This window comes from Somniosus microcephalus, chromosome 18, assembly GCF_052327205.1.
Source record: "Somniosus microcephalus isolate GS21.2 chromosome 18, FLI_Smic_1.0, whole genome shotgun sequence".
NCBI classification, from domain to species: domain Eukaryota; kingdom Metazoa; phylum Chordata; class Chondrichthyes; order Squaliformes; family Somniosidae; genus Somniosus; species Somniosus microcephalus.
In genome coordinates, this window is record NC_141004.1 from 74,171,621 (window position 1) to 74,195,138 (window position 23,518).

Sequence of the window (23,518 nt, forward strand, 5' to 3'; positions counted from 1 at the left end):
ATTGTACCTGGACAGTGTATATCGATTGAACCTGGACAGTGTATATAGATTGTACCAGGACAGTGTATATCGATTGTACCTGGACTGTGTATATAGATTGCACCTGGACAGTGTATATAGATTGTACCTGGAGACTGTATATAGATTGTACCTGGACCATGTATATAGATTGTACCTGGACAGTGTATGTAGATTGTACCTGGACATTGTATATAGATTGTAGCTGGACAGTGTATATAGATTGTACCTGGAGAGTCCATATCGATTGTACCTGGACAGTGTATATCGATTGTACCTGTACAGTGTATATAGATTGTACCTGGACAGTGTATATAGATTGTACCTGGACAGTGTATATCGATTGTACCTGGACATTGTATATAGATTGTAGCTGGACAGTGTATATAGATTGTACCTGGAGAGTCCATATCGATTGTACCTGGACAGTGTCTATCGATTGTACCTGGACAGTGTATATAGATAGTACCTGGACAGTGTATATAGATTGTACCTGGAGATTGTATATAGATTTTACCTGGACCGTGTATATTGATTGTACCTGGACAGTGTATGTAGATTGTACCTGGACATTGTTTTTAGATTGCAGCTGGACAGTTTATATAGATTGTACCTGGAGAGTCCATATCGATTGTACCTGGACAGTGTATATAGATTGTACCTGGACAGTGTATATAGATTGTACCTGGACAGTGTATATAGATTTTACCTGGAAAGTGTATGTAGATTGTACCTGGACAGTGTATATAGATTGTCCCTGGACTGTGTATATAGATTGCACCTGGACAGTGTATATAGATTGTACCTGGACAGTGTATGTAGATTGTACCTGGACCTTGTTTGTAGATTGTACCTGGACAGTGTTTATAGAATATACTTGGACAGTGTTTATAGATTTAACCTGCACAGTGTATATCGATAGTACCTGGGCAGTGTTTATAGATTATACCTGGACAGTGCATATAGATTGTACCTGGACAGTGTATGTAGATTCTACCTGGACAGTGTATGTAGATTCTACCTGGACAGTGTATATCGATTGTACCTGGATAGTGTATATCGATTGTACCTGGGCAGTGTATATCGATTGTACCTGGACAGTGTATGTCGAATTGTACCTGGACAGTGTATATTGACTGTACCTGGACCATGTATATTGATTGTACCTGGACCGTGTATATAGATTGTACCTGGACAGTGTTTATACATTGTACCTGGACAGTGTATATTGAATGTACCTGGACAGTGTAGATAGATTGTACCTGGACAGTGTATATAGATTGTACCTGGACACTGTATATAGATTGTACCTGGAGATTGTATTTAGATTTTACCTGGACCGTGTATATAGATTGTACCTGGACAGTGTATATAGATTGTACCTGGACAGTGTATATAGATTTAATCTGGACAGAGTATTTCGATTGTACCTGGACAGTGTATACAGATTGTACCTGGACAGTGTATATTGATTGTACCTGGACAGTGTATATTGATTGTACCTGGACAGTGTATAAAGATTGTACCTGGACAGTGTATATAGATTGTACCTGGACAGTGTATATAGATTGTACCTGGAGATTGTGTATAGATTTTACCTGGACTGTGTATATAGATTGTACCTGGACAGTGTATATAGATTGTACCTGGGGAGTGTATATACATTGTACCTGGACAGTATATATACATTGTACCTGGACAGTGTATACAGATTGTACCTGGACAGTGTATATCGATTGTACCTGGACAGTGTATATCGATTGTACCTGGATAGTGTATATAGATTGTACCTGGACAGTGTATATAGCTTGTACCTGGAGACTGTATATAGATTGTACCTGGACCGTGTATATAGATTGCACCTGGACCTTGTTTGTAGATTGTACCTGGACAGTGTTTATAGATTGTACCTGGACAGTGTATGCAGAGTGTACCTGGACCTTGTTTGTAGATTGTACCTGGACAGTGTTTGTAGATTATACATGGACAGTGTTTATAGATTGGACCTTCACAGTGAATATAGATTGTACCTGAAGAGTGTATATAGATTTTACATGGAGAGTGTATATACATTGTACCTGGACAGTGTATATCGATTGCACCTGAACAGCGTATACAGATTGTACCTGGACAGTGTATATTGATTGTACCTGGACTGTGTATATACATTCTACCTGGACCGTGTATATTGATTGTACCTGGAAAGTGTATATAGATTGTACCTGGACAGTGTATATAGATTCTACCTGGACAGTGTAAATAGATTGTACCTGGATAGTGTATAGAGATTGTATCTGGACAGTGTATATCGATTGTACCTGGACAGTGTATACCGATTGTCCCTGGACAGCATATATCGATTGTACCTGGACAGTGTATATCGAATTGTACCTGGACAGTGTATATTGATTGTACCTGAACCATGTATATTGATTGTACCTGGACCGTGTATATAGATTGTACCTGGACAGTGTTTATACATTGTAACTGGACAGTGTATATTGATTGTACCTGGACAGTGTATATAGATTTTACCTGGACAGTGTATATAGATTGTACCTGGACAGTGTATATAGATTGTACCTGGACACTGTATATAGATTGTACCTGGAGATTGTATTTAGATTTTACATGGACCGTGTATGTAGATTGTACCTGGACAGTGTATATAGATTGTACCTGGACAGGGTAGATAGATTGTACCTGGACAGTGTATATCGATTGTACCTGGACAGTGTATATAGATTGTACCTGGACAGTGTATATAGATTGAACCTGGAGATTGTATGTAGATTTTACCTGATCCGTGTATATAGATTGTACGTGGACAGTGTATATAGATTGTACCTGGAGAGTTTATATCGATTGTACCTGGACAATGTGTATAGACAGATCCTGGACAGTCTATATAGATTGTACCTGGACTGTTCATATCGATTGTACCTGGACAGTGTATATCGATTGTACCTGCACATTGTATATGTATTGTACCTGGACCATGTATATAGATTATACCTGGACAGTGTATATAGATTGTACCTGGAAAGTGTTTATAGATTGTACCTGCACAGTGTATATCGATTGTACCTGGGCAGTGTTTATAGATTGTACCTGGACAGTGTATATAGATTGTACCTGGACAGTGTATGTAGATTCTACCTGGACAGTGTATATAGATTGTACCTGGATAGTGTATAGAGATTGTATCTGGACAGTGTATATCGATTGTACCTGGACAGTGTATATCGATTATACCTTGACAGTTTATATCGATTGTACCTGGACAGTGTATATCGAATTGTACCTGGACAGTTTATATTGATTGTACCTGGACCATGTGTATTGATTGTACCTGGACCGTGTATATAGATTGTACCTGGACAGTGTATGTTGATTGTACCTGGACAGTGTATATAGATTGTACCTGGACAGTGTATATAGATTGTACCTGGAGATTGTATATAGATTTTACATGGACCGTGTATATAGATTGTAACTGGACAGTGTATATAGATTGTACCTGGAGAGTGTATGCAGATTGTACCTGGACAGTGTATATCGATTGTAACTGGACAGTGTATATTGATTGGACCTGGACAGTGTATAAAGATTGTACCTGGACAGTGTATATAGATTGTACCTGGACAGTGCATATACATTGTACCTGGTGATTGTATGTAGATTTTACCTGGACTGTGTATATAGATTGTACCTGGACAGTGCATATAGATTGTACCTGGGGAGTGTATATAGATTGTACCTGGACAGTATATATAGATTGTACCTGGACAGTGTATACAGATTGTACCTGGACAGTGTATATCGATTGTACCTGGACAGTGTATATCGATTGTACCTGGATAATGTATATAGATTGTACCTGGACAGTGTATATAGATTGTACCTGGACACTGTATATCGATTGTACCTGGACAGTGTATATAGATTGTACCTGGACAGTGTATATAGATTGTACCTGGAGAGTCTATATCGATTGTACCGGGACTGTGTATATCGATTCTACCTGAACAGTGTATATAGATTGTACCTGGACAGGGTATATAGATTGTACCTGGACAGTGTATATCGGTTGTACCTGGACAGTGTATATAGATTGTAGCTGGACAGTGTATATAGATTGTACCTGGACAGTGTATATAGATTGAACCTGGAGATTGTATATAGATTTTACCTGAACCGTGTATATAGATTGTACCTGGACAGTGTATATAGATTGTACCTGGAGAGTGTATATCGATTGTACCTGGACAATGTATATAGACTGTGCCTGGACAGTGTATTTAGATTGAACCTGGACTCTTTATATCGATTGTACCTGGACAGTGTATATCGATTTTACCTGCACATTGTAGATAGATTGTACCTGGACCGTGTGTATAGATTATACCTGGACAGTGTATATAGATTGTACCTGGAGAGAGTATATAGATTGTAACTGCACAGTGTATATCTATTGTACCTGTACATTGTATATAGATTGTACCTGGACAATGTATGTCGATTGTACCTGGACAGTGTATATAGATTGTACCTGGACAGTTTATACAGATTGTACCTGGAGAGTGTATATCGATTGTACCTGGACAGTGTATATCGATTGTGCCTGGACAGTGTATATAGATTGTACCTGTACAGAGTATATAGATTGTACCTGGACAGTGTATATAGATTGTACCTGGACAGTGTATATAGGTTGTACCTGGACAGTGTATATCAATTGTACCTGGACAGTGTATATTGATTGTACCTGGACAGTGTATATAGATTGTACCTGGACAGTGTATATAGATTGTACATGGACAGTGTATATAGATTGTACCTGGACAGTGTATATAGATTGTAACTGGACAGTGTATATTGATTGTACCTGGAGATTGTATATAGATTGTACCTGGACAGTGTATATAGATTGTACCTGGACAGTGTATATAGATTGTATCTGGACAGTGTATTTCGATTGTACCTGGACCGTGTATATAGATTGTACCTGGACAGTGTATATAGATTGTACCTGGACAGTGTATATAGATTGTACCTGGAGAGTGTATATAGATTGTAGCTGGACAGTGTATATAGATTGTACCTGGACAGTGTATATCGATTGTACCTGGACCTTGAAAATAGATTGTACCTGGACATTGTATATAGATTTTACCTGGACAGTGTATATAGATTGTAGCTGCACAGTGTTTATAGATTGTACCTGAACAGTGTTTATTGATTGTACCTTGACAGTGTAGGTAGGTTGTACCTGGAAAGTGTAGGTAGCCTGTAGCTGGTAAGTGTATATAAATTGTACCTGGACAGTGTACAGTATATAGATTGTACATGGAGACTGTATATCAATCGTACCTGGATAGTATATATCGATTGTACCTGGAACATGTATATTGATTATACCTGGACCGTGTATATAGATTGTACCTGGACCGTGTATATAGATTGTAGCTGGACAGTGTATATAGTTTGTATCTGGACAGTGTATATAGATTGTACCTGGACAGTGTTTATAGATTGTACCTGGACCGTGTATATAGATTGTACCTGGACAGTGTATATCGATTGTACCTGGACAGTGTATATCAAATGTACCTGGACAGTTTATATCGAATTGTACCTGGACAGTGTATATTGATTGTACCTGGAACATGTATATTGATTGTACCTGGACAGTGTATATAGATTGTACCTGGACAGTGTATATCGATTGAACCTGGACAGTATATAGATTGTACCTGCAGACTGTATATTGATTGTACCTGCACAGTGCATATAGATTGTACCTGGACAGTGTATATAGATTGTACCTGGACAGTGTATATAGATTGTACCTGGACAGTGTATATAGATTGTACCTGGACATTGTACATAGATTGTACCTGGACAATGTATGTAGATTGTACCTGGACAGTGTATATAGATTGTACCTGGACAGTGTATATAGATTGTACCTGCACAGTGTATATCGATTGTACCTGGACAGTGTATATAGATTGTACCTGGACAGTGTATGTAGATTTTACCTGGACAGTGTATATAGATTGTACCTGGACAGTGTATATAGATTGTACCTGCACAGTGTATATCGATTGTACCTGGACAGTGTATATAGATTGTACCTGGACAGTGTATATAGATTGTACCTGGACAGTGTATATAGATTGTACCTGGACAGTGTGATGTGCCATCGATAACTCAAAGACAAGGAGTTTAAAGGATTCAACTGAAGGCTTTTAATCACTAAGAGCATTGCAGGTCTTTACACATCGGGTTTGTCTGATAGAATGACTCATACAGCTCTTGAGACCTTTATATGACAAAAGACAGGGGCATAGCCAATACACACAATAGGAAAATGGGGGCGGTACACACAATACAAAGCAGGTAAAACACAGGGGTTGATGAAGGCATATATTTCATCACATTCACCCCTTCTACAGATTTAGTCTGTCCGGGGGTGTGATAGTCCTTCCTGAATGTCGCAACAGTACCTCGGGTTCCGATCGGGAGTCCGTAGTGCCCTCCTGGGCATACCCATGTGTTGGGGGTGTTGCAGGTACTTCTGGGGGTGGTGAGCCTGGGGATGGTGGAGGTTCTTCTGGGGGTGGTGGTGATGGGTCGTCGTCGCTTCCTGCCGAGGCGAGGTCCTTTATGGACACGGTGTCCTCACGCCCGTCGGCATGCTTGACGTACGCGTACTGTGGGTTTGCGTGGAGTAGGTGTACTGCCTCCATGAGTGGATCCGTTTTGTGGCCCCTCACATGCTTTCGTAATAGGACTGTCCCTGGGGTGGAGAGCCACGAGGGTAGGGACACTCCTGAGGTTGATTTGCGGGGAAAAACAAACATCTTCTCGTGAGGAGTGGCGTTAGTTGCAGTACACAGTAGCGACCTTATCGAGTGGAGTACGTCTGGGAGGACCTCTTGCCAGCGGGAGGTGGGGAGGCCTTTAGACCTTAGTGCTTCGGTGACCGCCTTCCACACTGTCGCGTTCTCCCTCTCCACTTGCCCATTACCCGGGGGTTATAACTAGTGGTCCGACTCGTGGCTATCCCCTTCGACAGCAGGTATTGGCGCAGTTCGTCGCTCATGAACGACGCCCCCCTGTCAGTGTGGATGTAGTTAGGCATGCCGAACGTGCAAAACAGGTTGCCGAGGCACTTGATGACCGTGGCACTGGTCATGTCTGGGCAGGGGTAGGCGAATGGGAAGCGGGAGTACTCGTCCACAATGTTGAGAAAGTACACATTGCGGTCGGTGGAGGGGAGTGGTCCCTTGAAATCTAAGCTCAGGCGCTCGAATGGCCGAGTAGCTTTGATCAGGTGGGCTCGGTCGGGCCTTTAAAAACGGGGCTTGCATTCTGCACAGGTGCGGCAGTCCCTGGTCATAGACCGGACCTCCTCGATGGAATAGGGCAGGTTACGGGATTTTATAAAGTGGAATAGCCGGGTGACCCCCGGGTGGCAGAGGCCATTGTGGAGGCCCTGTAGCCTGTCCCCCTGGATGCTGGCACACATCCCTCGTGATAGGGCGTCAGGGGATTCGTTGAGGGTCCCCGGCCTATATATTATGTCGTACTCAAACGTGGAGAGTTCGATCCGCCACCTGAGAATTTTGTCGTTCTTGATCTTCCCCCTCTGTTTGTTGTTAAACATGAAGGCTACCGACCGCTGGTCGGTAAGCAGGGTGAAGCGTTTGCCGGCTAGGTAGTGCCTCCAGTGCCGCACTGCCTCCACTATGGCCTGGGCCTCCTTCTCTACCGAGGAGTGCCTGATCTCGGGCCCTTGGAGGGTTCTTGAGAAAAAGGCTACGGGCCGCCCATCCTGGTTGAGGGTGGCTGCTAAAGCAAAGTCGGACGCATCGCTTTCGACCTGGAAAGGGATGTTTTCGTCCACTGCCCGCAGCGCGGCCTTCTCAATGTCGTGTTTAATGCTGTTGAAGGCGGCGTGGGCCTCGGCCGTGAGCGGGAAGGACGTTGATTTCAGGAGGGGACGGGCCTTGTCGGAATAATTGGGGACCCATTGGGCGTAATAGGAGAAGAACCCCAGGCACCTTTTCAGGGCCTTGGGAGTGTTTGGTAGGGGTAGCTCCCGTAGGGGGCGCAATCGGTCGGGGTCCGGACCGATTTCCCTGTTTTCCACCACGCAGCCCAGGATACAGAGGCGCGTGGTGCTAAAGACACATTTATCCTCGTTGTAGGTGAGATTGAGTCTGAGGGCGGTTTTCAGAAATCTCGCGAGGTTCGAGTCGTGGTCTTGCTGGTCGTGGCCGCAGATGGTGACGTTGTCTAGGTATGGGTAGGTGGCTGTTAACTGGTTCTCATCGACCATGCGGTCCATCTCCCGCTGGAAGACCGAGACCCCGTTCGTTACCCCAAAGGGGACTCTGAGGAAGTGGTAGAGGCATCCGTTCGCCTCGAAGGCGGTGTATGGACGGTCCTCCGGCCTACTGGGGAGCTGGTGGTATGCCGATTTTAGGTTGATGGTGGAAAACACCCGGTATTGCGCGATTTGGTTAACCATATCCGCTATGCGGGGCAGAGGGTAGGCGTCTAGCTGGGTGTATAGATTAACCGTCTGGCTATAATCTATCACCATCTGCTTCTTTTCGCTTCCCTTAATTACTACTACCTGGGCGCGCCACGGGCTGGTACTGCATTCGATGATACCCTCCCACTTGAGTCTTTCTACTTCCGACACAATGAACCGTCTATCTTCCCAGCTGTACCGCCTACTCTTGGTCGCTATGGGTCGGCAGTTGGGTGCGAGGTTGGCGAACAGAGAGGGCGGCTTGACCTTCAGGGTAGCCAGACCGCACACTGTGAGGGGCGGCTGGGACCCACCGTAGGTAAGCGTGATACTTTGGTGGTGGCACTGGAAGTCCAGACCCAAGATCACGCTCACACAGAGATCTGGCATTATCAATAGTTTAAAATCTCTGTAATCAGTGCCTTTTACTGACAACATAACCGCGCAGAAACCTGTAATTTTTGAGGTATGAGTCTTATCAGCCATGGCGATTTTGCCCTGTGTGGGGACTATCGTTAGTGAAAGTCGTTTTACCAGGCTAGGATGAATAAAGCTTTCGGTGCTCCCGCAGTCAATCAAGCATTTAACCTTGTTCCCGTTTACCTCTATGTCCATCATCGATTTAGACAACGGATGCGGCCTGGATTGATCCACTGTGATCGAGGCCACCAGTGGGTCCTGGAGGTCCGTGTAGTCGGGGCAAGATGGTGGATTCCATGAGGGTGGACAAGATGGCATCCAAGATGGCCGCTCCCACGGCGCGCACGCGGCGGTGGTGGAGTTGGAGGCGGGGTTCCCTCTGCAGACTTTGCTGAAATGTCCTTTCTTCCCGCATTTAAAACAGGTGGTGCCCTTCGCTGGGCACAGATGCCTGGAGTGTTTGTCCTGGCTGCAAAAGTAGCATTTCAGGTCCCGATGCATCGCGGCAGTAGTGGGGCTCCTGGGTGGGGGCTGGGGCTCCGATGGTGCTGGGCTGGCCTGAGACCTGGGAGGTGAAGATGGCTTCCAAGATGGCGGCCCCCACGGTGCGCACGAGGCGGAGTGGGCCGCGTGGCCTGAGGAACAGGAATCAGAGTTCCTCTGGGCCATATCCAGCGATCGCGCTATATCCATAGCCTGTTTTAAGTCCAGTCCCTTCTTTTCAAACAGTTTCTGCCGAATGTAATCTGAACTGAGGCCCGCAATAAAGGAGTCTCGGATCAGCTCCTCCGTGTACACGGTGGCAGACACAGCCTTACAGTTACAGTCTCTGCCCAGTACTTTTAGGCTTAGCATAAAGTCTTCTAGTGACTCACCATGCAGCTGCGTGCGGGTAGTCAGAAGATGCCTGACGTACACCTCGTTTATTGGCCGCACGTAGTGGGCCTTCAGAATGGTGCAGGCATCCCCGTAGCTGGTGGCGTCTTGGATGAGAGGGGAGGCCCGATGGCTCACCCAGTTTCGCAGGATTCCCAGTTTCACGTCTCCGGTGGCGGTTGCGGCTGCTATGGCGGTGGATGAGTTTGCGATGAAAAATTTGAAGCATTGGAACCAGTGTCCGAACTGTGTGGCTGCGTCTGAGGCATGGGGGTCCAGATCCAAGCGCTCTGGTTTCAGGAGTCGATCCATCTTGGTGTTTTAGTGATTAAAATTGATGTGCCATCGATAACTCAAAGACAAGGGCCTAGAAATTGAGTGGGGTCAGCGCCCATTTAGAGGCGCTAGAGGGCCTAGCGCCGCAATTATAGCCGCTTCTGAAATTGACTAGGGCCCTACCATCGGCGTTACACCGGTTGCGCTGCGCCGGCACCAATGACGTCATCGGTGTGCGCAGCGTCCCGGTTGCCATGGTAACGCGCCCGAACGCCGAAATTCAGTTGCGGCCGCCTCGCCCGTGGCAGCCGCAACCAACGATTTTTCAGAAGTGCCTTCATGGTCCTAGCGCCGGCGCATTAAGGTGGCGCGGCGGCCGGCCGCATTCCCGGCGGCCGCCTGCCCGCACCTCCCTCCCCGGACTCCTCCACCACCCCCCCGCGGCACAGATGTGTGTGGGCCGAGAGCCCGGCACTTCTCCGAGGTGCCAGGCTCATTTTTTCACCAAATCCAATGGCCAGCGGGCGGCTGCAGGCAGCTCCTCCTTAACAGAAGGAGGAGGCCTGCAGTACCCCAGCCTGCCGCACCGCATCGGGTGCTGCAGCGGGGGATTAGCGCCGCAATCCTGCAGTCAGCGCCCATTGGGAGGCGCTGACACCCTCCAGTAGCGCCCGCAGCCGTCTGGGCGCGGCGCTACTGAATTTTTGGCGTGCGCAGCGGGACTTAGCTCCGGCGCAAAATTTCTGTCGCTAAAGCCCTGGCGCGGGCCCAACTCAATTTCTAGGCCAAGGAGTTTAAAGGATTCAACTAAAGGCTTTTAATCACTAAGAACATTGCAGGTCTTTACACATCGGGTTCGTCTGATAGAATGACTCATACAGCTCTTGAGACCTTTATATGACAAAAGACAGGGGCGTAGCCAATACACACAATAGGAAAAAGGGGGCGGTACACACAATACAAAGCAGGTAAAACACAGGGGTTGATGAAGGCATATATTTCATCACACAGTGTATATAGATTGTACCTGGAAAGTGTGTATAGATTGTAGCTGGACAGTGTATATAGATTGTACCTGGACAGTGTATATAGATTGTACCTGGACAGTGTATATAGATTGTACCTGGACAGTGTATGTAGATTGTACCTGGACAGTGTATATAGATTGTACCTGGACAGTGTATATCGATTGTACCTTGACAGTGTATATAGGTTGTACCTGGACAGTGTATATAGATTGTACCTCGACAGTGTATATTGATTGTACCTGGACAGTGTATATCGATTGTACCTGGACAGTGTATATCGATTGTACCTGGACAAAGTATATAGATTGTACCTGGACAGTGTATGTAGATTGTACCTGGAGAGTGTATGTAGATTGTACCTGGAAAGTGTATATCGATTATACCTGGACAGTGTATACAGATTGAACCTGGAGAGTGTATATAGATTGTACCTGGAGACGGTATATCGATTGTACCTGGACAGTGTATATAGATTGTACCTGGAAAGTGTATATAGATTGTACCTGGACATTGTTTATAGATTGTACCTGGACAGTGTATATCGAATGTACCTGGACAGTGTATATAGATTGTACCTGGACAGTGTATATAGATTGTACCTGGACAGTGTATATTTGTTGTACCTGGACAGTGTATATAGATTGTACCTGGACAGTGAATATAAATTGTACATGGACAGGGTATATAGAAATTACCTGGACAGTGTATATTGATTGTACCTGGACAGTGTATATCGATTGTACCTGGACAGTGTATATCGAATTGTACCTGGACAGTGTATATTGATTGTACCTGGACCATGTATATTGATTGTACCTGGACAGTGTTTATACATTGTACCTGGACAGTGTATATTGATTGAACCTGGAGATTGTATATAGATTTTACATGGACCGTGTATATAGATTGAACCTGGACAGTGTATATAGATTGTACCTGGAGAGTGTATATAGATTGAACCTGGACAGTGTATATCGATTGTACCTGGACAGTGTATACAGATTGTACCTGGACAGTGTATATCAATTGTCCCTGGACAGTGTATATCGATTGTACCTGGACAGTGTATATAGATTGTACCTGGACAGTGTATATAGATTGCACCTGGACAGTGTATATAGATTGTACCTGGAGATTGTATATAGATTTTACCTGGACCGTGTATATAGATTGTTCCTGGACAGTGTATATAGATTGTACCTGGGGAGTGTGTATAGATTGTACCTGGACAGTATATATAGATTGTACCTGGACAGTGTATACAGATTGTACCTGGACACTGTATATCGATTGTAACTGGACAGTGTATATCGATTGTACCTGGACAGTGTATATAGATTGTACCTGGACAGTGTATATAGATTGTACCTGGAGACTGTATATAGATTGTACCTGCACCGTGTATATAGATTCTACCTGGACAGTGTATATAGATTGTACCTGGAGAGTGTATATCGATTGGACTTGGACAGTGTTTATAGATTGTACCTGGACAGTGTATATAGATTGTACCTGGACAGTGTATATAGATTGTACCTGGAGATTGTATATAGATTTTACCTTGACCGTGTATATAGATTGTACCTGGACAGTGTATATAGATTGTACCTGGAAAAGGTATATCGATTGTACCTGGACAATGTATATAGACTGAACCTGGACATTGTGTATAAATTGTACCTGGACTGTTTATATCGATTGTACCGGGACAGTGTATATAAATTGTACCTGGAGAGTGTATATCGATTGTAACTGGACAGTGTAAATAGATTGTACCTGGAGATTGTATATACATTTTACCTGGACCGTGTATATAGATTGTACCTGGACAGTGTATATAGATTGTACCTGGACAGTGTATATAGATTGTACCTGGACAGTGTATATAGATTGTACCTGGACAGTGTATATTGATTGTACCTGGACAGTGTATACAGATTGTACCTCGAGAGTGTACATAGATTGTACCTGGACAGTGTATATATATTTTACCTGGACTGTTTATATCGATTGTACCTGGACAGTGTATATAAATTGTACCTGGAGAGTGTATATCGATTGTACCTGGACAGTGTATATCGATTGTACCTGGATATTGTATATAGATTGTATCTGGACAGTGTATATAGATTGTACCTGCACAGTGTATATAGATTGTACCTGGACAGTGTTTATAGATTGTACCCGGACAGTGTATATAGATTGTACCTGGACAGTGTATATAGATTGTACCTGGACAGTGTGTATAGATTGTACCTGGACAGTGTATATAGATTGTACCTGGACAGTGTTTATAGATTGTACCTGGACAGTGTGTAAAGATTGTACCTGGACAGTGTTTATAGATTGTACCTGGACAGTGTGTATAGATTGTACCTGGACAGTGTGTATAGATTGTAACTGGACAGTGTATATAGATTGTACCTGGACAGTGTTTATAGATTGTACCTGGACAGTGTGTATAGATTGTACCTGGACAGTGTTTATAGATTGTACCTGGACAGTGTTTATAGATTGTACCTGGACAGTGTATATAGATTGTACCTGGACAGTGTATATAGATTGTACCTGGACAGTGTTTATAGATTGTACCTGGACAGTGTGTATAGATTGTACCTGGACAGTGTATATAGATTGTACCTGGACAGTGTGTATAGATTGTACCTGGACAGTGTATATAGATTGTACCTGGACAGTGTTTATAGATTGTACCTGGACAGTGTGTATAGATTGTACCTGGACAGTGTATATAGATTGTACCTGGACAGTGAATATAGATTGTACCTGGACAGTGTATATAGATTGTACCTGGACAGTGTATATAGATTGTACCTGGACAGTGTATATTGATTGTACCTGGACAGTGTATATAGATTGTACCTGGACAGTGTATATAGATTGTATCTGGACAGTGTATATAGATTGTATCTGGACAGTGTATATAGATTGTACCTGGACAGTGTATAGTGATTGTACCTGGACAGTGTATATAGATTGTACCTGGACAGTGTATATAGATTGTACCTGGGCAGTGTATATTGATTGTACCTGGACAGTGTATATAGATTGTACCTGGACAGTGTATATAGATTGTACCTGGACAGTGTGTATAGATTGTACCTGGACAGTGTTTATAGATTGTACCTGGACAGTGTGTATAGATTGTACCTGGACAGTGTGTATAGATTGTAACTGGACAGTGTATATAGATTGTACCTGGACAGTGTTTATAGATTGTACCTGGACAGTGTTTATAGATTGTACCTGGACAGTGTGTATAGATTGTACCTGGACAGTGTATATAGATTGTACCTGGACAGTGTTTATAGATTGTACCTGGACAGTGTGTATAGATTGTACCTGGACAGTGTATATAGATTGTACCTGGACAGTGTGTATAGATTGTACCTGGACAGTGTATATAGATTGTACCTGGACAGTGTTTATAGATTGTACCTGGACAGTGTGTATAGATTGTACCTGGACAGTGAATATAGATTGTACCTGGACAGTGTATATAGATTGTACCTGGACAGTGTATATAGATTGTACCTGGACAGTGTATATTGATTGTACCTGGACAGTGTATATAGATTATACCTGGACAGTGTATATAGATTGTATCTGGACAGTGTATATAGATTGTATCTGAACAGTGTATATAGATTGTACCTGGACAGTGTATAGTGATTGTACCTGGACAGTGTATATAGATTGTACCTGGACAGTGTATATAGATTGTACCTGGGCAGTGTATATTGATTGTACCTGGACAGTGTATATAGATTGGACCTGGACAGTGTATATAGATTGTACCTGGACAGTGTATATAGATTGTACCTGGACAGTGTATATAGATTGTATCTGGACAGTGTATATAGATTGTACCTGGACAGTGTATATAGATTGAACCTGGACAGTGTATATCGATTGTACCTGGACAGTGTATATAGATTGTACCTGGACAGTGTTTATAGATTGTACCTGGACAATGTATATAGATTGTACCTGGACAGTGTATATTGATTGTACCTGGACAGTGTATATAGATTGTACCTGGACAGTGTATATAGATTGTACCTGGACAGTGTATATTGATTGTACCTGGACAGTGTTTATAGGTTGTACCTGGACAGTGTATATAGATTGTACCTGGACAGTGTATATAGATTGTATCTGGACAGTGTGTATAGATTGTACCTGGACAGTGTATATAGATTGTACCTGGACAGTGTATATTGATTGTACCTGGACAGTGTATATAGATTGTACCTGGACAGTGTATATAGATGGTACCTGGAGAGTGTATATAGATTGTACCTGGACAGTGTATATAGATTGTACCTGGACAGTGTATATTGATTGTACCTGGACAGTGTTTATAGATTGTACCTGGACAGTGTATATAGATTGTACCTGGACAGTGTATATAGATTGTACCTGGACAATGTATATAGATTGTACCTGGACAGTGTTTATAGATTGTACCTGGACAGTGTTTATAGATTGTACCTGGACAGTGTTTATAGATTGTACCTGGACAGTGTTTATAGATTGTACCTGGACAGTGTATATAGATTGTACCTGGACAGTGTATATAGATTGTACCTGGACAATCTATATAGATTGTACCTGGACAGTGTTTATAGATTGTACCTGGACAGTGTATATAGATTGTACCTGGACTGTGTATATAGATTGCACCTGGACAGTGTATATAGATTGTACCTGGACAGTGTAGATAGATTGCACCTGGACAGTGTATATAGATTGTACCTGGACAATGTATATAGATTGTACCTGGACAGTGTATATAGATTGTACCTGGACAGTGTATATAGATTGTACCTGGACAGTGTGTATAGATTGTACCTGGACAGTGTATATCGATTGTACCTGGACAGTGTATATTGATTGTACCTGGAGAGTGTATATAGATTGTACCTGGACAGTGTATATTGATTGTACCTGGACAGTGTATATTGATTGTACCTGGACAGTGTATATTGATTGTACCTGGACAGTGTATATAGATTGTACCTGGACAGGGTATATTGATTGTACCTGGACAGTGTATATAGATTGTACCTGGACAGTGTATATTGATTGTACCTTCACAGTGTATATTGATTGTACCTGGACAGTGTATATAGATTGTACCTGGACAGTGTATATAGATTGTACCTGGACAGTGTATATAGATTGTACCTGGACAGTGTTTATTGATTGTACCTGGACAGTGTATATAGATTGTACCTGGACAGTGTATATAGATTGTACCTGGACAGTGTATATAGATTGTACCTGAACAGTGTATATTGATTGTACCTGGACAGTGTATATTGATTGTACCTGGACAGTGTATATTGATTGCACCTGGACAGTGTATATTGATTGTACCTGGACAGTGTATATTGATTGCACCTGGACAGTGTTTATAGATTGTACCTGGACAGTGTATATAGATTGTACCTGGACAGTGTATATTGATTGTACCTGGACAGTGTATATTGATTGTACCTGGACAGTGTATATTGATTGCACCTGCTCAGTCTATATAGATTGTACCTGGACAGTGTATATAGATTGTACCTGGACAGTGTTTATAGATTGTACCTGGACAGTGTATATAGATTGTACCTGGACAGTGTATATAGATTGTACCTGGACAGTGTTTATAGATTGTACCTGGACAGTGTTTATAGATTGTACCTGGACAGTGTATATAGATTGTACCTGGACAGTGTTTATAGATTGTACCTGGACAGTGTATATAGATTGTACCTGGACAGTGTATATAGATTGTACCTGGACAGTGTATATTGATTGCACCTGGACAGTGTATATAGGTTGTACCTGGACAGTGTATATAGATTGTACCTGGACAGTGTATATTGATTGCACCTGGACAGTGTATATTGATTGTACCTGGACAGTGTATATTGATTGTACCTGGACAGTGTATATTGATTGCACCTGGACAGTGTATATAGATTGTACCTGGACAGTGTTTATTGATTGTACCTGGACAGTGTATATAGATTGTACCTGGACAGTGTATATAGATTGTACCTGGACAGTGTTTATAGATTGTACATGGACAGTGTATATAGATTGTACCTGGACAGTGTATATAGATTGTACCTGGACAGTGTATATTGATTGCACCTGGACAGTGTATATAGATTGTACCTGGACAGTGTATATAGATTGTACCTGGACAGTGTATATTGATTGCACCTGGACAGTGTATATAGATTGTACCTGGACAGTGTATATTGATTGTACCTGGACAGTGTATATAGATTGTACCTGGACAGTGTATATAGATTGTACCTGGACAGTGTATATTGATTGTACCTGGACAGTGTATATAGATTGTACCTGGACAGTGTATATAGATTGTACCTGGACAGTGTATATTGATTGTACCTGGACAGTGTATATAGATTGTACCTGGACAGTGTATATTGATTGTACCTGAACAGTGTATATAGATTGTACCTGGACAGTGTATATAGATTGTACCTGGACAGTGTATATTGATTGTACCTGGACAGTGTATATTGATTGTACCTGGACAGTGTATATAGATTGTACCTGGACAGTGTATATAGATTGTACCTGGACAGTGTATATTGATTGTACCTGGACAGTGTGTATAGATTGTACCTGCTCAGTGTATACAGATTGTACCTGGACAGTGTATATAGATTGTACCTGGACAGTGTATATTGATTGCACCTGGACAGTGTTTATAGATTGTACCTGGACAGTGTATATAGATTGTACCTGGACAGTGTATATTGATTGTACCTGGACAGTGTATATTGATTGTACCTGGACAGTGTATATTGATTGTACCTGCTCAGTCTATATAGATTGTACCTGGACAGTGTATATAGATTGTACCTGGACAGTGTATATAGATTGTACCTGGACAGTGTATATAGATTGTACCTGGACAGTGTATATAGATTGTACCTGGACAGTGTATATTGATTGTACCTGGACAGTGTATATAGATTGTACCTGGACAGTGTATATAGATTGTACCCTGACAGTGTATATTGATTGTACCTGGACAGTGTATATTGATTGTACCTGGACAGTGTATATAGATTGTACCTGGACAGTGTATATAGATTGTACCTGGACAGTGTATATTGATTGTACCTGGACAGTGTATATAGATTGTACCTGGACAGTGTATATAGATTGTACCTGGACAGTGTATATTGATTGTACCTGGACAGTGTGTATAGATTGTACCTGGACAGTGTATATAGATTGTACCTGGACAGTGTGTATAGATTGTACCTGGACAGTGTATATAGATTGTACCTGGACAGTGTATATAGATTGTACCTGGACAGTGTATATTGATTGTACCTGGACAGTGTGTATAGATTGTACCTGGACAGTGTATATAGATTGTACCTGGACAGTGTATATAGATTGTACCTGGACAGTGTGTATAGATTGTACCTGCTCAGTCTATATAGATTGTACCTGGACAGTGTGTATAGATTATATCTGGACAGTATTGTTGTTTGAAGCTCACTGCAGACATCTACTGGCCTGTGGGCAGGTCTCTCTCTGGGTGTGTGACCAGACAACCACCCAAGGTAAACATCTCTCAGGCTGTGCTGCAACCCACCTCTCCCATTGTAACAGCACCCCCACCCTTCACTATTCCAATCTGTACCCAATCTGAGCGAGCCATGGACTGTCAGTTAACCGTAGTATGCCGTCCTCTCCCAGAGCGCAGTTAAATACAGTCCTCACTCTTGGAATGTCTACATCTTAAAGCCCATCGGGCCCTGATCGAACCTTTCCTGGTTATCTGAGCAATATGGCAGCCACTCTGTGCCAACAGCATGCCACCGACAGCAATTGCACAATACCTGTTCGTGGTGGTTATCGAAGGAGAAATGTTGGTCTGGGCTCAGGTAGCTCTCCTGCTGTCACCAACTAAGGAGGGTCTACAGCAGAACCTGGATCTGCTGGAATCAGTCTGTCAGACCTGGGCCCTGACAATAAACCTCCAAAAAACCAAAGTCCTCGTGTTCCAGCAAAGATCCAGACATCAGGGACCCAAAATAAATCTCACACTAGGAACAACTAAAATCGAACAAACCACTAACTACACATACTTGGGCATAAAAATCAGCTCTACGGGAAATTTCAAACTGGCTGTGAATGAACTGAAAGAGAAAGCTAGAAGGGCTTTCTATGCCATTAAAAGATCAATCCAAATAGAAATCCCAATTAGCATTTGGCTCAAAATTTTTAAATCAGTAATTGAACCAATTGCACTCTATGGCAGTGAGGTATGGGGACCGCTAACACAACAAGAATTTGCAAAATGGGACAAACACCCAATTTGAGATCCTACATGCAGAATTCTGTAAAAGTATCCTCCGGACTCAAAGGAAAACCGTAAACAATGCATGCAGGGCAGAACTAGGCCAATTTCCACTAATAATTACTATCCAAAAAAGAGCCACCAAATTTTGGAAACACCTAAAAATGAGCAACCCCCACTGCTATCATTACGAAGCCTTGAAATGCCAAGAGAGGACCATAAAGAAGAACTCCCTCAGTCAACTAGTCCTGGGGCTCAGTGAAGCAACCACTAACAATACTAACAATAACCAGCCCCAGGACAGTGACATCGTAGCACAGAGAATTCGACCCAACACAATTGTCACTAAGCAAAAGGAAAAATACCTGTCATATTGGGCAGAAACAACAAAAACCCAAAGCAAACTCAATTGCTATTTGGCCCTAAACAGACAATACAACATGGCTGAGTACCTGACCATGGTAAAGGATAACAAACTGAGATAAACCTTGACAAGGTACAGACTTAGTGAACATAGCCTGGCGATCGAAAAAGGCAGACACAGGCAGACCAGGCTGCCAAGAGAGGACAGGATATGCTCTCACTGCAGTCAGGGAGTGGTGGAGACAGAGATGCACTTCCTCACAGCCTGTGGAAAATATCAGGGCATCAGGGAGAATTTCTACCAAAAATTCTCACAAATATGCCCTGAATTCAGAAATTTGAATGACGACCAAAAACTCCCATACCTACTAGGGGAAGAGAGAAACTGTGTAACACTAGCGGCACACTATGTTACAGCTTGCCATAAACAGAGGGACAACCAGTAAACCTAAGAAAAGAGTATATATAAATTATGCGAATGTATATTTATACACTCAGGGATATATCTGTTTATACACTGTATGAATAGATCTGCGTTTATGTGTTCAACCATAAATGTATTTTGATGCTTTGGCAACACGGTGGCATAGTGGTTAGCACTGTTGCCTCACAGCACCAGGGACCCGGGTTCGAATCCGGCCTTGGGCGACTGTCTGTGTGGAGTTTGCACATTCTCCCCGTGTTTGCGTGGGTTTCCTCCGGGTGCTCCGGTTTCCTCCCACAGTCCAAAGATGTGCGGGTTAGGTTGATTGGCTATGATAAATTGACCCTTAGTGTTAGGGGGATTAAATATGTGGGGTTACGGGGATAGGGTGGGATATGTGTTGGTGTAGGGGTTACGGGGATCGGGTGGGATATGTGTCGGTGCAGGCTCGATGGGCCGAAATGGCCTCTATCTGCACTGTGGGGTTTCTGTGATTTCTGTGATTCTGTGAACATAAGATGTACCTTATCATGCCAATAAAGCAATTTGAATTGAATTGAATTGAATTGTTCCTCTAATTATGTCTTGGATCCTATCATCCTCTCAATGCACTGGGACAAGCAGAAGGGGCCTCAATGTATTATAGTCTGTGCCAGCACCCTGGAGATAGAAGCAGATTCAGGGACTTCAAGGGGATCGAGAGGCGAATGGGAACAATAAGAGCGAGTACCTGGTATGAGGAGCTGTGAGAGAGGGAGGATACGTGTGTGTGTGTGTGTGTGTGTGTGTGTGTGTGTGTGTCTCAGTTCCCACGCACTCTTACACTCAGTGTCCAATCTGTGTGCAGGTCTCTTGTGATACTCCGCTTGCTGGTTCTTTATGCAGCCTCTCTCCCTGAGGTGAATCGAGAAGACCGAGTGTGTGGTGAGGCCCTGACCTGAGGGAGCCAGGAGATGGAGATTGAGATGAACGTGGAAAAGCAGCAGAACTCTGTGTCTGAGCTGATCAGCCACTTCGAAGAAAGGAGGTAACCCAGCGAGTGACGAACTGGGGAATGGAGACATTGGGGAATGGAGATCGGGGGCTATGTCCAGTTGGGAGATGGGTCTAGTAAAGCTCTAACAATAGAACCATCTCCTGGGGGAGAGGAGGGGGGCATTGACATTATAACCAGATCCTGGGGAGTGGGGTCACCAATGTTATAACCATCAGCTGGGGGAGCACACTGGCATTATAAGCAGTGAACAATGGGAGGCCTTCAAAGAGCATTCTCTGCTGGACTGTGCTGGGAGCACACTCTGCTGGACTGTGCTGGGAGCGCATTCTGCTGGACTGTGCTGGGAGTGCACTCTGCTGGACTGTGCTGGGAGCACACACTCTGCTGGACTGTGCTTGGAGCGCACACTCTGCTGGACTGTGCTGGGAGCGCACTCTGCTGGACTGTGCTGGGAGCGAATTCTGCTGGACTGTGCTGGGAGTGCACTCTGCTGGACTGTGCTGGGAGCACACACTCTGCTGGACTGTGCCTGGAGCGCACATTCTGCTGGACTGTGCTGGGAGCACACTCTCTGCTGGATTGTGTTGGGAGCACATTCTCTGCTGGACTGTGCTGGGAGTGCACTCTGCTGGACTGTGCTGGGATAATTTTTTCTGTAAGGAAAGTCAGTGTGCGGTGGAATTTCTCCCCTGACCTGAGCTACTACAACTGGGGTCTGTTCGAGTTCAATAAAATACAGCAAACAATTATAGGTTGGAATAATTGGGAGGGGAGACTTGTTCTTTACTGGAGAATGGACACTGAATTTTCCTGCCTTTGTTAGTGGGGCAGAGAGGTTTACTGCAGAGTTGGGAACACTTCTGTGAATTTGACCATCAGAAATCTGGCTGGGTCAGAGCCCTATGTACAGGTGGAGCTTCTGGTCAGCTCAAAGTGGTTCAGTAAAGTAAATATACAGGCAAAATGTTAGACAGCACATTATTTGTAACAGAGAGAACTAGAATCAGCCCACAGGGAGCTGATTAATACGCTCAGAATGTTCCCAGATTCCTTACGGTTTCTTGGAGTGACGCATTGATAAGATGAACCTCCTTTAGTTGCTTACTATGATCTTGTCTCCACTCAGTGTCTACACATACACCTCCCAGCGGGGATAGCGATCATGAGTGAGTACCCTGACTCGATTCTCCCCTCCCTGACAACTTCATCGCTGAGTCAATTGGAGCCACCCTCCCCCCACCTGGTAGAGGGAGGCAATGCTGCGCTGTCGGAGGCGCCGTCTTTCGCATGAGGCGTTAAACAGAGGCCCCGTCTGTCCTCTCAGGTGGACGTAAAAGATCCTACGGCCACTATTTCGATGGAAAGCGGTGGAGTTTCCCCGGAAATAAAAACTTGAAAATGCTGGAAATACTCAGCAGGTCCGGCAGCATCTGTGGAGCGAGAAACAGAGTTAACGTTTCAGGTCGATGACCTTTCGTCAGAGTTTCCCCGGAATCCTGGCCAATATTAATCCCTCAACCAACAGCACTAAAACAGATTATCTGGTCATTATCTCATTGCTGTTTTGTGGGAGCTTGCTGTGCGCAAATTGGTCATTTCTCTCATTACATCAGTGGCTACACGTCGAAAAGTACATTATTGGCTGTAAAGCACTTTGGGACGTCCCAGGGTCATGAAAGTCGCTATATAAATGCAAGTCTTTCTTTCTCTCTTTCTATATGTGAAATACATTGAAGAACAACACAGATGTGCGGGTTAGGTTGATTGGCTATGATAAATTGACCCTTAGTGTTAGGGGGATTAAATACGTGGGGTTACGGGGATCGGGTGGGATATGTGTCAGTGTAGGGGTTACGGGGATCGGGTGGGATATGTGTCGGTGCAGGCTCGATGGGCCGAAATGGCCTCTATCTGCACTGTGGGGTTTCTGTGATTCTGTGATTCGGTGATTCGGCCCAACCAATCTATGTCAGTATTTACACTCCACATGAGCAAATAGTTCTAATCACCCACCCTGTTCCCATATCCCTTTCCTTCATCCCCCTATCCAATCTATTCTTGAATGTTGACACAGTTTCTGCCTCAACCACTAACTCTGGAAGTGAATCCCACAGCCTCACAACTCCGTGTGAAGAAGTTTCTCCTGCTCTCAGTTCTAAATCTCTTACATTTAATCTTGTATCTAAATCCACCAGTCACC

At 43.7% G+C, this 23,518-nt stretch overlaps 1 protein-coding gene across 1 annotated transcript in view; it reads left to right on the forward strand.

The window, feature by feature from the left end:
- The window catches only part of LOC147105385 (FYVE, RhoGEF and PH domain-containing protein 2-like), a 184,482-nt gene that overhangs the window by 120,056 nt on the left and 40,908 nt on the right, over positions 1–23,518 (forward strand). The window contains exon 2 of the mRNA XM_086011804.1: positions 21,169–21,348. Coding sequence (XP_085867930.1) covers positions 21,275–21,348 — 74 coding nt within the window. The 5' untranslated portion in view covers positions 21,169–21,274. The remainder of the gene's footprint in view (positions 1–21,168; positions 21,349–23,518) is intronic.